The 16023-nt window shown below is 38.9% G+C and overlaps 1 protein-coding gene across 4 annotated transcripts; it reads left to right on the top strand.

The window, feature by feature from the left end:
• The first annotated feature begins 10362 nt into the window (after positions 1-10362).
• tagln (transgelin) lies at positions 10363-15490 on the top strand. Of its 4 annotated transcripts, none has more exons than XM_083526147.1 (6): positions 10363-10798; positions 13029-13072; positions 13725-13916; positions 14367-14538; positions 14683-14785; positions 14953-15490. In XM_083526147.1, the coding sequence occupies exons 2-6, from the start codon at positions 13061-13063 to the stop codon at positions 15098-15100; spliced, it is 627 nt and encodes a 208-aa protein (XP_083382273.1). In that variant the 5' UTR covers positions 10363-10798; positions 13029-13060; the 3' UTR covers positions 15101-15490. The 4 variants fall into 4 exon arrangements, with proteins under 4 accessions (XP_083382273.1, XP_083382275.1, XP_083382274.1 ...); XM_083526148.1 differs by having other exon boundaries at positions 10674-10802; XM_083526149.1 differs by lacking the exon at positions 13029-13072 and having other exon boundaries at positions 10570-10798.
• The last annotated feature ends 533 nt before the right edge of the window (positions 15491-16023 follow it).

Raw genomic sequence — 16023 nt, 5'->3', positions numbered from 1 at the left:
AGAAATGCAGGAGAACTAACAGAGGGGGGGTAGGGGGGAGGGGGATTTCCTGATTGAAACCAGGGCTGCTAAACTGGTCCGACCACGTGTGTGTGTGTGTGTGTGTGTGTGTGTTTGCTCTCAGGAGACAATAAGGGGACAACACACACACACACACACACACACACCGCACTAACTAATACCGTCTGATTGTGCCGCCTGTTAGACGAAGAGAGACATGAGCTGTGTTCCAAACCGCACACTTCCACACGAACCCCAGTACAAACCCGTGGATTGGTATAATTAGTTAGTATCGTGTGAATTACGTGTATTTACACAACAAACAAATAACACATACTCAATTTGTTTTGCATTGGACATTGGACAACTATTAGTTTTGTACACTATCTAGTGCTGAAGTTTGCGGTTTGGAACACAGCCTTTGGCTGTTTGAGTAAGCAATGATAAACAGGAACCTCCAGCAACAATGTTGTGAAAGTCAGGGTTTCTTTTATAACACATACACACATACACCCACACACACACACACACACACACACACACACACACACACACACACACACACACACACATTTTGCTATGCCACATCTACATTTAACCATAACTTTTTCTATAAGAAAAATAACTAATTATTTTCAAAACACACACACACACACACACACACACACACACACACACACACACACACACACACACACACACACAATAATTGAAAAAAAAAGTAAAGTTGTATCTAAAACTTTCGAACATACACAGTATGGGCAAAAGTATTGGGACACCAACTGTGTGCTTCTTCCCCAAACTGTATCGGATTCCAGCATGACAAAGCCTCTGTGCACAAAGCCAGCTCCATGAAGATATGCTTTACATTTGGAGTAGAAGATCTCCTACTCTGACCTATTGAACATGATGAATGTGAACGCTGACCGCACCCCAGGCCTCCTCATCTCACCTACATCAGTACCAAACTCCATAAAATCTAGTTTAACATCTTCCCAGAAGAGTTTTTATAACAGGACATGGGAACTAAATGTAAAAAAGAAGTTGTGAATCTTATGATCAGGTGTCCACAAACTTTCGTCCATATAGTGTATTTAGCAATGTGATTTTGAACACCTAAAAACAATAAAGATATTTCGACTGAATTTATTAAAGTCAAGCATCTTAGAACACGGATTTCTTGAAGATCCGGAATCACGACGATTTCAACCTGCGATCCTGAACTCCATCATTCCTCACTTTTACGCTCTTTCACTTCTCGATTGCGTTGCGATAAAAATTTGCGATCATGTGTTTCCTGCCTAATCGTAAATCTATCAACTATCATCATTTGAGGGGGGCATTTCGTCTGAACACTCGACAAGCTTCAGAGCAACGTTCTTACTCCAAACCATTACGCAATCGTCCCCTTTCACTATATATGGTCCTCTTTTCTTTGCTGTTTCTCCGCCATATTCTCTCCGTTTTACAACATAGCTGATGAGTTAAAGTCACACCAGGGGCTGCAAACAGCATCACTGTTAACACTCAGAAAGGATTTGTTTTTGGTGTAAAAAATGATTCCCATGACCTCCAGACCTCTATGTAGATCCCAATCTTGTCAAATACACTGGCATTCAGAGTTTTTAGGGCGATTACATTAAACCTTTAACCTACAAATGCTTGCAGATTGTGGCAATTACAAAAAATGCTGTTTAAAGAGTTTTTCCTGAGGATAAAATATGCCTTATGCCAATATGCAATATTCGAAAGTTTTGCGCAATTCAACAAAGGAATTTAAACCCAACTCAAACCCCGTATTAAGTAAGTTAGTAAGTTTTAGTTGTTCGTAAAATAACGTTAATATTTTACGAAACTCCAGTCGGTCGCAGTAAAACCATGTGAAACTGAATATTATAAAATACAGAAGTTAATCAAAACATCGATGTTATTATATTGTAATAAAATCCTGTAATATTAATCGAGAAATGTAACCTGCGGCCTCGATACGCAAACCTGCACGTAAAACAAGTTATATATTAACTTGTAGGTTCAAGTTGCATCATTTTTCTTTGCTAAGAGACACTTTGGTTCCGGTTTTGAAATATAAAACCGCGTCTAGCGTTTTGTACAGCAGTTTCGGGTCAAACTGCAACAATGAAAACGACGATTGAAGTAAAACAAAAATGATTTTACATGAATGTAGAATTAAAGACTAAATATTTAATTTAAATATTTAAGCAATTTGACATAGTTAACGTGATAAATGAGCATTTATGAATCGTTTAACAGTATCATAACAAAATAAAGACGTAATATTTTTCTGATAACATAAACCATTTATAAACCATGAAAAAGTCCAACAGAGACACTGTTCAACGTACTGAAGTGTTTATTCCTCTTATACCACATCAGTTTGCTAAAATGTAAAAGTTGTGTTGAATTAATGAACATGTCATACATCCTAAACCTTTTGGAGTTACATTATTCGTCCCACAGTGGGGAAATTTCTGTGCCTTTAATTTATTTCCTTTCAATTGAATTAATTTATTCAATATTTTAAAATAAATACATTAATATAAAATGAATATTCTGCCTAAATCATCTTCTTCTTTTGGCTTCTCCCTTGAGGGGGCGCCACAACGAATCATCAGTCTCCATACCCCCCTGTCCTCTACATCTGCCTCTTTCAACCCAACTACCTGCATGTCTTCCTTCACCACATCCATGAACCTCCTCCTTGGCCTTCCTCTTTTTCTCCCTTCTGCATTGGATGTTATAGAATGTCCATGGGATGAGTTCGATCTGGATTTTCTGTCAGACTTCTGTAAAAGTCCAAAAAAAAGGTTCCAATTAAGGATAATTCAAAGGTCACCTTGGGGCAACGTTGGCTCTAGTTTGGGCTTTTCTTCTATAATTTTTACATTTTCATCACAACTCATCACACTGATGTTCCATAACATTAAATGTAACACATAATATCATGTCACGTATAAAAAGAGGAAAATGATGGCTTTTGGAAAAAGTTATTAAAAATAATGTCCTCATTAGAGCTCATTGAATCGTTTATTAGCCATTTAACGCTACTATAAATGAAATTGTGTTTTATTGTACTATAAGTTTTACTGAAGGCAGAGGGAGGTGAGATTGAGATGGTTTGGACATGTGCAGAGGAGGGACATGGGGTATATCAGTAGAAGAATGCTGAGAATGGAGCCACCAGGAAGGAGAAAAAGAGGAGAAGATCAAGGAGGACGTTTATGGATGTGGTGAGGGAAGACATGCATGCTTTTCAGTTTGAAAGAGGCAAATGTAGAGGACATGGGGGGTATGGAGACGGATGATCCGTTGTGGCGCCCCCTAATGGGAGCAGCTGGAAGAAGAAGATGATTTAGGCAGAATAGTCATTTTATATAAATGTATTTATTTAAAAATATTGAATAAATTAATTTAATTAAAGAGAAATAAATTAAAGGCACAGAAATTTCCCCACTGTGGGACGAATAAAAGTATATCTTATCGATCTTACGGCAACATTAATGCCATGGTTCCTTTAATTAATTTCCATTAAATTTAATTCTTTTATTCGATATTTAAAAATGAACTATAATCCTATATATAAATATTAATATACAAAGATATTAAAGTTAACTTTAATCCTAACCCTATATATAGTTTTAGGATTAAAGTATATATATTTAAAAAAAAAGACTTTCGATAATATTTGATCTTAAATTCAGTTTGAAATCTAAAAACTTTAATTTCTATGTACATGCATTAACTTCTTTTGTTGTACAGCTCCTCTAAGATTAATAATAAGAGGTGTTTTCCTCTTGGAAACATAAACCATCCTGAGACTATAAGAGATAATCAGGCCTAACTCAGCCGTGCGTTACGTCATTGCATGTTATTGTGTGTTGTGAAGGGTGGGGTCTGTGACTTTCAGGAAAGTCTGGAGAAAAGAAAGAGCTGGCTGTTGTACCCTTTGGGCCAGAAAGAGTAATGGTGGTCATGCGGGATCTGTTCGGTCTTGCTCAAGCGCTTTATTAACATCAGATGAAGAATGCAGTTGGCTGCATGTTTGTGCTGCGATTGCAAAATTCTCGTCCTGAGAGAAATGTGGAGCAGTTCATGTAGTATTTATTGAACAAATCATCTTTCCAGAAAATGCATTATCCAGTCCAGGATGGTGTTTCATTCAAAGACAATCCTGAGAACAATGCTGGAGAGGTGTGGATAAAACCCTTTGGGGGACAGCACCCATTTACGTACAAACCATTTACCACCAGACAGAAATCTGAGCTCAAACCAGAGACTGCGAATCCTTGCTTCAATGTTCTTCTCAATCACACCCAAAGAGAACACTGTGCAGATCCGTTCTACTTAATATTCGCTGTTGTTTTAGACTCAATTCAGCCAAAGACGTTTTGCTTTTTGCTGTTCATTGGATTGCACTGGGAATCTTCTAAAGCAGCGTTATCACATTGCGATATAGTATGTGCTGTATGCTGCATGTGTATTCATCAGTGTGAATTCAATTAGATCAACGAGTTAGATCATCAAAGCTCCTAAATAGCTGTTTAATCACCTACTGAAAAACACTACTACAATGTTTTGTTACTACAATGACTGGATGTGGTGGTGTGAAATTTTCCCTTGAACTAGGAGACCTGTTCTAGCATGACAATGCCCCTGTCCACAAAGCCAGATCCATGAAGATATGGGTTGGAAAAGGCCTGCTATAGAGCTCCGACCCTGAATGTGAACGCTGACTGAACCCCAGGCCTCCTCATGTCACCTACATGCTCAAGGGCCCCAAGAGTGGCAGCTTGGCGATACTGGGGCTTGAACCCCCCACCTTCCAATCAGTAACCCAGAGCATTAACCACTGACCAACCACTTTCCCAATTCATATTTATATGGATATTTATATATAAATGATCAAACAGCAGTGGACTCAAATACTGGCATTCATCTTGCCTATGGTACAGAAATATGAAGATCAAATGAATGTTAGAAAGGCACTTCTTATAAATCTTGCTAGTTTTTATTAGGACGATGCCTCACTGGAATATCTTTTGCATTTCATTCGAACAAAGGTTTGTTTTTTTTTGTTATTTTTTATATTCATAGACATTATAAATAATAGCTTCTCAGAGACTCTCGGCGAGGGAGAAATACTGAAGAAATGCCGCCTCCTTCAGGATAAAATGGGAATTGTTTAAAAGTCGTTAAAGAAAAAGTTGGCCAAAGCGTTTGCTATTTACTATTTTGATAGTAATAAATATAGATTTTTGTATATATTCAAAATTAATAAATAAGTGGGCTGATCTGAGGTAAAAAATGTCTAAATGTTTTTTTTTTTTAGATTTGTGCTTTCTCAGAAGCATGACGTTTTTTGCTGTAGTAAAAAAAAAGAAAAAAAAAAAAAGGATTTTGGAGCATAGTTTTATTCTACTATTTGATGAAAGCGCTTTAATATAAATAACGAGTGTCCTTAGTTTAGATTTTCCTCATTCATAGCTCTAATTCCAGAATAACAAAACAAATGTTGTGGACATTTTTGTCCTGAGGCTTTAACGTACATATATTAACTGGACATTAAAATCCATAAGGTTATTTAATTTGATATCACCCCTGATATCACACTGAAACTCAGGGTCTACTTTTTTGCCTCATAGAGTCTCTGGAAGGTCCTTTTGTCTCTGTGGTTGCATCTGCACAGCTGTGTTTTTCCTGGTGAACAGGTTGGAGCATATTTTCGCTTCTCTCATCACATATGGTGGAGAATAAAAACCAGGCTCATTATTCATCATGATTTTTTTTTCTCAAAAAGGCTTTTGGGGTAATTAAGGATTCTGGATTCATCTGTACAGCTGGACTGGTCCAAATAAGGCGTATTTTTTTTATTTTTTTTATTGGTATGTGATATTTGAACACCCCATGCTGCCATAGTGAGTCTTACAGGAGCCCCTACCTGCACAGTGTCCATAACCTTTAAACAACAACAAGGATATTTAATAATCCATCCATCCATCCATCCATCCATCCATCCATCCATCCATCCATCCATCCATCCATCTCTCTCTCTCTCTCTCTCTCTCTCTCTCTCTCTCTCTCTCTCTCTCTCTCTCTCATTAAACATACTCCTAAAGTACCAGTGCCCACTGTTCCTGCCCCTCTCCTCTCTTTGGATCTGCCCGCTGGATGGTGCTCTCTTCGATTGGGGGCCACTCTGTGCAGCTGGGGATGGTTGGGATGGTGCCTGGAGACCCATGAAATTACAGAGTAACACAGGAGCTCTGAGAATGGATTTGGAGTCTACAATCTGCTAAACTGACTCAGGACCACAGGTTTGCATTTGACCACCATCACTACACACTTCAACATTGTTTAACTGTAATAAATGGATATTCGGTGTCACGCAGATGAGGATAGTTTTCCTCTTAAATCTGGTTCCTCTCAAGGTTTCTTCCTTGTGCCCTCTCAGGGAGTATTTAGTTGCCACATTCGCCACCAGCTCACCCATTAAGCAGAAACTTACACTTATAGATAACATCTTATTTTCTTCTTTATTACCGAATCATCTGTGTGAAGCTGCTTTGACACAACGTCCATTGTTAAAAGCTATATACAAATGGATGGATGGATGGATGGATGGATGGATGGATGGATGGATAGATAGATAGATAGATAGATAGATAGATAGATAGATAGATAGATAGATAGATAGATAGATAGATAGATAGATAGATGCTGAACTACAAACTCAATGTGTTTATTTAAATGGTGTAAACAGTATAAATTAGCAAAGGATTAGAATTCAGAAATCATTTGACGGCGAAATTTAAACAAGCAGTTCACCGAATCCCCAGTAGATGGAGACAAATTACTCTTATTTAAGTAATTGCATCCACACAGTGTGGGTGTGAAATGATTTACGGCTCTAGATCTCTAGAACGAAAAACAAAATCTTCTTGGAACCTTTTATGGATAAGACTGGACCTCCCAATGCTTCTGATTTATAAAAACATAGCAAAATATTCACCACAGTTTGGTTCAGATGCAAGACTTCTTTGTTCCAATACAAAATCCAGCCCTATTCTATTCCTATTCACCAGAAAGTGACTGTTTATAGCTTATGATCACATAATTGATCATTTGTTTCATGGATGTTTTGCCATTAAATGTAGCTATATCTGGATAATAAGGCCATTTTCACAAACATATTGGTTGGCTTTACGCTTGGATGTATAAATGGATGCTTCTTTGCTACCGAGGGTCAGTTTGTGTGAGAAAACGGCACGTTTTTACACAGTCGGAGGAAACCAGAGATCTCTGGATGTGTTAATTGCTGTAAAACCATATAGTGAGTGACATTTGCATCCAAGTTAGTGGCAAAAAAAAAATCATAGACCTGCAAACAGTTCACTTGTTTAATCAGAGCTGTTATTTAATCACAGACACCACCCTCAGAAAAGAAAACTGTAAAATACAGATGTTGATAAGTGATCCAAAGAAACATTAAATGCAACTATAAATGGATAAAAAGTAGTACATAAGCAGATTTTTCTGGAATCAGTACTTCACTATTTGTTTGTATGAACTTTTAACTTTCACTCATTACATTTTTTACACAAATATCTGCACTTTCTACTTCTTACATTTTTAAAACAGACTCGTTACTTTAGTTTTAATCCATTTGGCGACATGATCAATATTTTTGCTATATATTATATTCATTGTGCCGTTTTCAGTCCATCAACATATTTCCTGTCATTGTGCAGTTTTTTTAAACCTTTAACTGGTGTATCATTTCCTGTATTTCACACACCACAGAGAACAACATGCAAAGCAGAAGGCAGTAAGAAGTCTGGGGGTAACATGGATGAGACAGAGGGAGTCAGTGATGTAAACATGACTGAGAACAGAGACTTTCCTGATCACCTGGTCATCATCATCTTTTCTCTGCTTGTGTTGTATATGGTGGATGTTCAGCCTGAACACATTCATTAGGTAACAACATTTGAAATTCTTTTGTATTAATATATTAACATGACGTGAGGTCCGGTTACCCGTGTGACACTAAAACAGGTCGTAGTAAAGACTACTTTTCACTTAAGTACATATCAGAGCCCAAACTTCTTTACTTTAACTTGAGTGAAAAAAGTGCAGTCAGAACTTTTACCACAGTCTTTTAAAACATGTGTATCTGTACCTCTACTAGAGTGAAGGATGTGTGTACCTTTAACACCTCTGCAAACCGGTTGGTTGGTTGTATGCTTGAATGGATGGATGGATGCTTAATTGTTTGAGAGTAATGAATAACTAGCTATATGAATCAATAGTTAAATGAATGGTGAGAGAGAGAGAGAGAGAGAGAGAGAGAGATAGAGAGAGAGAAAGAGAGATAGATAGATCGATAGATAAAGAGCGAGAGATAGAGATAGATAGAGAGTGATACATAGATAGATAGAGAGCGATAGATAGATAGATAGATAGATAGATAGATAGATAGATAGATAGATAGATAGATAGAGCGCGATAGATAGATAGATAGATAGATAGATAGATAGATAGATAGATAGATAGATAGATAGATAGATAGAGAGCGATAGATAGATAGATAGATAGATAGATAGATAGATAGATAGATAGATAGATAGATAGAGAGCGATAGATAGATAGATAGATAGATAGATAGATAGATAGATAGATAGATAGATAGAGCGCGATAGATAGAGCGCGATAGATAGATAGATAGATAGATAGATAGATAGATAGATAGATAGATAGATAGATAGATAGATAGATAGATAGATAGAGAGCGATAGATAGATAGATAGATAGATAGATAGATAGATAGATAGATAGATAGATAGAGCGCGATAGATAGATAGATAGATAGATAGATAGATAGATAGATAGATAGATAGATAGATAGAGAGCGATAGATAGAGAGCGATAGATAGATAGATAGCGATAGATAGATAGATAGCGATAGATAGATAGATAGATAGATAGATAGATAGATAGATAGATAGATAGATAGATAGATAGATAGATAGAGAGCGATAGATAGAGAGCGATAGATAGATAGATAGCGATAGATAGATAGATAGCGATAGATAGATAGATAGATAGATAGATAGATAGATAGATAGATAGATAGATAGATAGATAGATAGATAGATAGATAGATAGATAGATAACACATTAACAGCTTGAACAGATGGATATATGTGGATGAATATTTGGAAGGGGGGATGGATGGCTAATTGCACTGATGAATGGATGAATTCATAGCTGGATGGATAGATAGATGGATCAATAATGCAATAAGGGTATGAATGGATGTATATATTGTATTGTACGCACGGATGAACAATGAACGGATGGATTCATATGCGGTGTAACAAATGAAATAAAAGGAGCTCAATGTTTGTTCATATAAGTGGATGAATAAATGATGAATGATTAGTCGAATGGATTATTACTGATTTAATTGCTTGAATGAATGTAAGGATGAAGAGATTGTGTCTGAACATGGCACCTGGACAATAGTAACCTTCTGGAATAAAAAGTCGGTGCTACAATACAAAGTCGGTGTGGTTATTTGATTCAGTTTTCTTGTCTAGAGAATGAATTGGTGTAACTGCCTTCCATCTGTCAATGTACTCCAGCTGCTGTTTTTGCACTTATTATAGTCTAGAATATGAGGGGGGGGGGGGGGAAGAGCTGGACTGGAAAAGAAAGATCACTTTCAGAAACTCTGAGGACAGAGAGGTAGCCAGGGTAGTGTTGAGAACATTACTCCAAATGGTCTTTGTAGGTTTTATGTTCTTGGTCTTTTTTGCCTGCTACCGAAAGGGGAGACTTGTAAAATTCCAGCACACTGGGAATGCATTTCTTACTTCTTCTTCATCGTGCACCACTCGTACACTCGGGTGGGAGTATCGTGGACATAAAAGGTCTTGTTAGCAACTGTGTCAACAAGTCACCAGCAATTCATCTTTATCATGTCTTCTTCCTTTTCTTTCCCTCCCTGTTTCCTTGTTCAACCCAAAACCCTTCTTCCACACACACACACACACACACACACACACACACACACACACACACACACACACACACACACACACACACACACACACACACACACACACACACACACACACACACACACACACACACACACACACACACACACCGATCTCCTAACGCCCTCTATTCTCTACCACTTTTTTCTAATCTTTTTGATATCCTTTGTAAGTTACTTTCTTGCCTTTTTTCCTTTCCATTCTGTCCATCCCGAGCCCTACATGCTTGCCTCGTTTTCGATCCCTTCCTGGCGTAAGCTGATGAAGTCTTGCGGTGTGGTATTTCGAGAATTCCTCTCCCTGACCAAACCAGAAGCCTCTTGGCTGAAGTCTTCTCTACTTCCCCAACCTCTTTTCCCCAAATAAGGCTTCACTTACTTCTAGCAGAGAAGGCGAAAAAAAAAGAAAAGAAAAAAGAAGCAGCAATGCGAGATAGAGGGAGGTAGAGTCTACTGAAGAGGAAGGCTTAAAGGAAAAAAGGCCATGTCCTTTTAAGGCCACGGTTTCCTTTTCTCCCTCACTCTCTCCATCCTCTGTGTGGCTAGTTCTCGAATGGTGAAGTCATTTCAGCCTTCCTAGCTTTAAGTTCGCTCTTTTCAGAGGGAGGACTCTCCTGCCGCTGCATAAAACACCCACGCCCAGAGATCCACACGCGCATACTTCCCAACACACACTCCTCCCGAACCGTACCGAGGATCTTCGTCTGAAAACCCTTTACAGTGAGTACGTCTTTCATGCAGTTTTCTTTATCTTTCTGAAGCACCACAGAGATACACGGATGGAAATTTTCCACTTTGTCAATCATGCGATACGATTAATAATCTCTAGTTTGTGATGTGTTGAAGTCCTCGTCTTGTCTGACGATGCTTAAGATTGCGTTGTAAGTCTTTAAAGTGCGATTTGAGGAAAAAAAAATAGGTACATGGTTGGAATTCCACTTCAGTGAAACAAATCTGGGAGGCTAACCACAAAAATGTTCAGATCTGGCTCACAGCGAATGTGGACTGGCGGAATTGAAAGACATATTTACTCAAGTCTGAAGTAAAAAAAATGTATTTTCTTGCCTTTTTTTTTTTTTTTTTTTTACATCTTTGCGCAGAAATAATAATTAAAAAATGTATTGATGTAACAGATGTAACTGTACAACACTTCCATCCAGGGAAGATCTCCGGCTCAGCTACTTTCGTAACACGGATATGAAAAACGCCATCCCGTCTTTCAACACGAACGCAAACGATGGCCATAAAAGGCTGTAACGAGGTTCCACGAAGGTCCATCGCAAATTATCGACCGTCAGTCCTCATACTTGGACACACACAAGCTTGCAGGCTCTTGGACACTCAGTCATCACCGCTAAACATGTGGTATACAAAACACACTTGTTAAAAGTAAACCTTGGAATATTTTACCAGTAGACTTCCAAAGATTTATCTGGATCAAGTGCAGTCATCTTGAACAGCATCCTAAGTGTTCAGTGCATCTCATCAAGGATGTCTGGAACACCATAGTTCAGTGGCTCTATAAACTATCAACACGGTTCTTTAGTTTATCGTGAAATCAACAATACGGTTTTGCTTCTTTCTATGGTATAGTGCTAAAGACCCTTTTCTGGCAGGAATTCCTGGAATAGTCGAGCAGTAGCTGAGTGAGCAGTAGGCGTGGAAGATAAAAGATATCTGCACAGCGTTCCAGCTGCCATTCAGACATGATGTCATTACATCGTTCCATGTGTTTAGTCATTCGACAAACCGGCACTCTGGAATTTTCTGTGGCAACAGACGTTACTCATAATCACACACTCCTGCGTTCATTGTATTTCTCTCTTTTATTGTTTTTTTGTGATTCGCATTAAAATAAGGATGGGTTCCCCTTTTGGGTCTGGTTCCTCTCAAGGTTTCTTCCTCATACCATCCACCATCTAAGAGAGTTTTTCTTCGCCCAAGACTTGTTTATCGGGGATACACATATCTCACTTCTATTTTTTCTATTCTGGAATTCCGTAAAGCTGCTTTGAGACAACGTCCGTTGTGAAAAGTGCTAACGACATAAACTCTTTTTTTCTTCAGAAGATTTGAAAACTCACCAGCTCATACAGCAAATTGAGATGAGCCACAAGATAAGATCTTTTTTCTACCTGATCCCTAGCAGGGCTTGTACCTCCAAAGTACAAATAGAGTACAAAAAGATGTTCACATCTATGGAAGGAGTCTCTAGTGTTAAAGCTAAAGCTTTAGATGTTTAATACCTTCAGGGTTCTCTGTAACATCCATCATTATGTGGCATTAAATTGAGCTCTGACTCTCTGACCTCAATCCTACTGAACACCTTTGAGATGAATGTAAAAGCTGACTGCACCCCAAGCCTCCTCACGTCACCTACATCACTACTGGACTTTACTACCAGCTGAATAAATCTCCACAAATCCACACAGGAACACTCCAAAATCTAGTGGAACATCTACCCAGAAGAGTGGAGGTCAATATAAGAGCAAATGAGATGTTTCTCAATGCAAACTTTTGTCCATATAGTGAGAAAGTAAAATGTCGGTTCAAAAGCAACTCTGGATGTTCTTTATTTGATATTAATATTCAATATCAATATTAATTGATATTGTTGAGTCATCGAAATTGAAATATGACTCTTTAGGATGTGCTCCAAATGGAAAATAACCACTTTGTCATTGCATTGACTACATATATATTTAAAAAAGGGACTAATAAGAGCTATGGAATGGTTTATATTCGTATAAGAATAAGAGTTTGATATCGCTGGACAGGATGGGTGGGATTTCACAAGGTGGAGTTCCTGTGCAGTTTCAAGCCAGCACTGGGTCAAATACCATGAACATCCATGGCTTAAAGCCAAGTTGTAGAGTGTTTTCTTTCCTAACTAGGGTGCTAACAAACTAACAGTTTGGCTTGAATATTCTTGCCCACCTCTAACCTCTAGGCCCAGAGCGTGGTGGTTGCCAAGACATCAAGATGGCAGCACAGGTGATGGTGCTGCTGACTCTCCAGAACTTCTTGTGTGTGTGTGTGTGTGTGTTTGTGTTTGTGGGCTTGGCACAGAGAAATGTACAAATGTGCTTCTGCAGCCTTTAGAGCTTCTTTTGGCACAGCCCTTTCAGCACAAAAAAAAGAAAAGAATTGACTTTTAGGGGCTGTGACAAATTGGCTGAAGTTGATTTGCTGGCAGGAACACGTGCATGATTCGGGAGAAATTCTTTCTAAAAGATGTCACAATTGTGCTAATCTTTCTTTTGTAGCAGCTTGTGCCCACGATGTTGGTTTCTGGCTGTTTTTCGCTGGTGTTGTGTGTTTGGCTTGTGGCTTGAAGTAATGTTTCAGAAGAAAGCCGATGGCAGACTGAGACACTGCTCTGACACTGTTTTAATATGGAGTTTTTTTTAAATAAAGTGCAAATACTTGAAAGGTCTGGAGTGGTACTGTCAGGTGCAGTGTCGGGTAAGTAAAACCAATGAGAAATGCGATACCGGAAATGTGCTTATTGTCGCTTTAAGCTTAATGCATAGTGTATAGCGAGGGCTTAGTAAACAGAAACCTTCCTTTGAAAACGCTCAGAAAGTAACATCTATCTCCTTAAATCATAACCATAATCTCTATTTGCTTGCTATTTTTGGAGCAGGGACCCACAGGCATGGCCAACAAAGGTCCATCCTACGGACTGAGTCGCCAGGTGCAGGACAAGATCGATAAGAAGTATGACCCTGAGCTCGAGCAGCGTCTGGTGGAGTGGATCATGGCCCAATGCGGTTCTGGAGTGGGGAAGCCTGCAGAGGGCAAGCAGGGCTTCCAGGATTGGCTGAAGGATGGATGTGTGAGTGATCATCTCCCTCTTGACGATGCAAAGACCGTTTTTATAAGACGCGGTTGATATCAAAATAGTCAGTGATGATAATGGAAGCTATGGTGGCCAGGTTGAAGGTCCAATTGCTGTATTGTTTACAAGGTATTACAGTGGGGGGCACATCTGAATCTACCCATGTTACTTGATACACTGGACAAACCAGGTGATTGTTACAATGACTGAGTTCCAAATAACTGTTGCCCCTGGTTTCTGGTTCGAAAGGAACCCACCTTCTCAATCAGTCTAACTTCAGGAAATCACACTCACGCCTTCCTTCCAACTTGTTTCAAACAAATATACACCTTCACACTAAGGAAAGCCTTGCTAGTACAGATGCCCCAAGATCATCATTTAAGTATTGTGTAAAATCTACAACGGTCCGTCACGTGATCATTTAATCGTCTCCTCGACGTCCCTCAGGTCCTGGGCGAGCTCATCAACAGTCTCCACGATGGAGAAAAGCCGGTAAAAAAGATACAAAGCTCACCAATGGCTTTTAAACAGATGGAACAGGTTTCCCAGTTCCTCAACGCTGCAGAGGCGTATGGCGTCACCAAAACCGACATGTTTCAGACCGTCGATCTCTGGGAAGGTAATAACCAATATGTGGCTCCGTAAAATATACAACGGTTCATTTAAGACAGCGATATTATGTACCACGAGATGCCCCCAGAAGTCATGATGTTTATTGGGCTGTTTGTGTTTAAATAATAACTCGACATTTCTATGTCCAAAGGAAAAGACTTGGCTGCGGTGCAGAGAACACTGATGGCCCTTGGCAGCATTGCAGTCACGAAGAATGATGGGACTTTCCGTGGTAATCCTGACTGGTTCTTCAAGTGAGTAGTGGCTGAAGCTGCAATTGTTTGAATATTGGTTACACTGGGACACTAAAGAGGGATAAAGCAAATAACTTTGTGTTCACAATTTTCATGAAAATGATTGAACCTTTAAGCCCCTTACAAAGGAAAAACTGTCCAGCATTGCTGTTCTTTGCTTCTTACAGAAAAGCTCAGGAGAACCGGAGAGACTTCTCTGATGACCAGATTAAATCGGGAAAGAATGTCATCGGCCTGCAGATGGGCTCCAACAAAGGGGCGTCCCAAGCTGGCATGACAGGCTACGGTAGACCCAGACAGATCCTGAACCCTTAAATCCACTCGTTTCTAATCCCCGCCCATCCCTTTTTCCACTTCCTTTACCACTTTAAACATGCGCCAAAGTCTTAAATCTACCACAGCGACAGTATAAAGACAGCAAACGGGACATACACACTCATGCACACATACACTTCTCACACAAAATCAGAAACAAACCAACATTTTCTGCTGTACATCTGCGACAAGTTAACAAATTGAACGGTTTACCAAAACACGGCACACAAACGATTTGATAACGTTTGGCTTTTGTCCTGATGTTCTGAGCGAGTCAGGTACCAATCAAATAAAGGAGGTCACCGCCTGACAGAAGATTCTGTGATGATGAACTTATTCAAGAAAACCTGTACTTAAAGTTCTATGCAAATAAAAGTATGCTAAAACAAATGATTGGAATAAGATTGGAATTACTAAAATGTTGAGGCTGTATCAGGGGAGATATGGAACTGAGGGAAAAATACAGGTATATTTCTATTTTGTCTAATAAAAAGATGACAAATTTCTTTTTTCTTTTTTGTTCAAAATTTGATCAGCTGAAACCAAGACCCCTTATTGATTTTTTTTTTTTTGAGGAGGACAATCTGACCAGGTTGATTTAATACATCCTTATAATCGGTGAACCTCGCAAAAGACCTAGACCTTTTTTAAACTCGAACTTAGTGGTTAAGGCATTTGGATCTGAAGGTCATGAGTTCAAATCCCAGCCACACCAAGCTGCCACTCGTGAGCCCCTACAAAAAAAACCCTTAAGTCATAGCTGCTCAGGTGTATGAATAAGGCTATAAACGTACAGTGGGCCCCTGGAACTCACGGTGGTTACGTTGTAAGACCCCCTGCAAGTTTCGAAAATCCACTAATTTTGACCGCACCACCGCAGCCGCAATGGTATCTTAGTATATTCATCTTGACATTATGTCACT

This window comes from Silurus aristotelis (assembly GCF_946808225.1).
Source record: "Silurus aristotelis genome assembly, chromosome: 22".
In the NCBI taxonomy this organism is placed as follows: domain Eukaryota; kingdom Metazoa; phylum Chordata; class Actinopteri; order Siluriformes; family Siluridae; genus Silurus; species Silurus aristotelis.
Note: the sequence above shows the minus strand (reverse complement) of the source record. Positions and strands in the feature narration are given on the sequence as shown.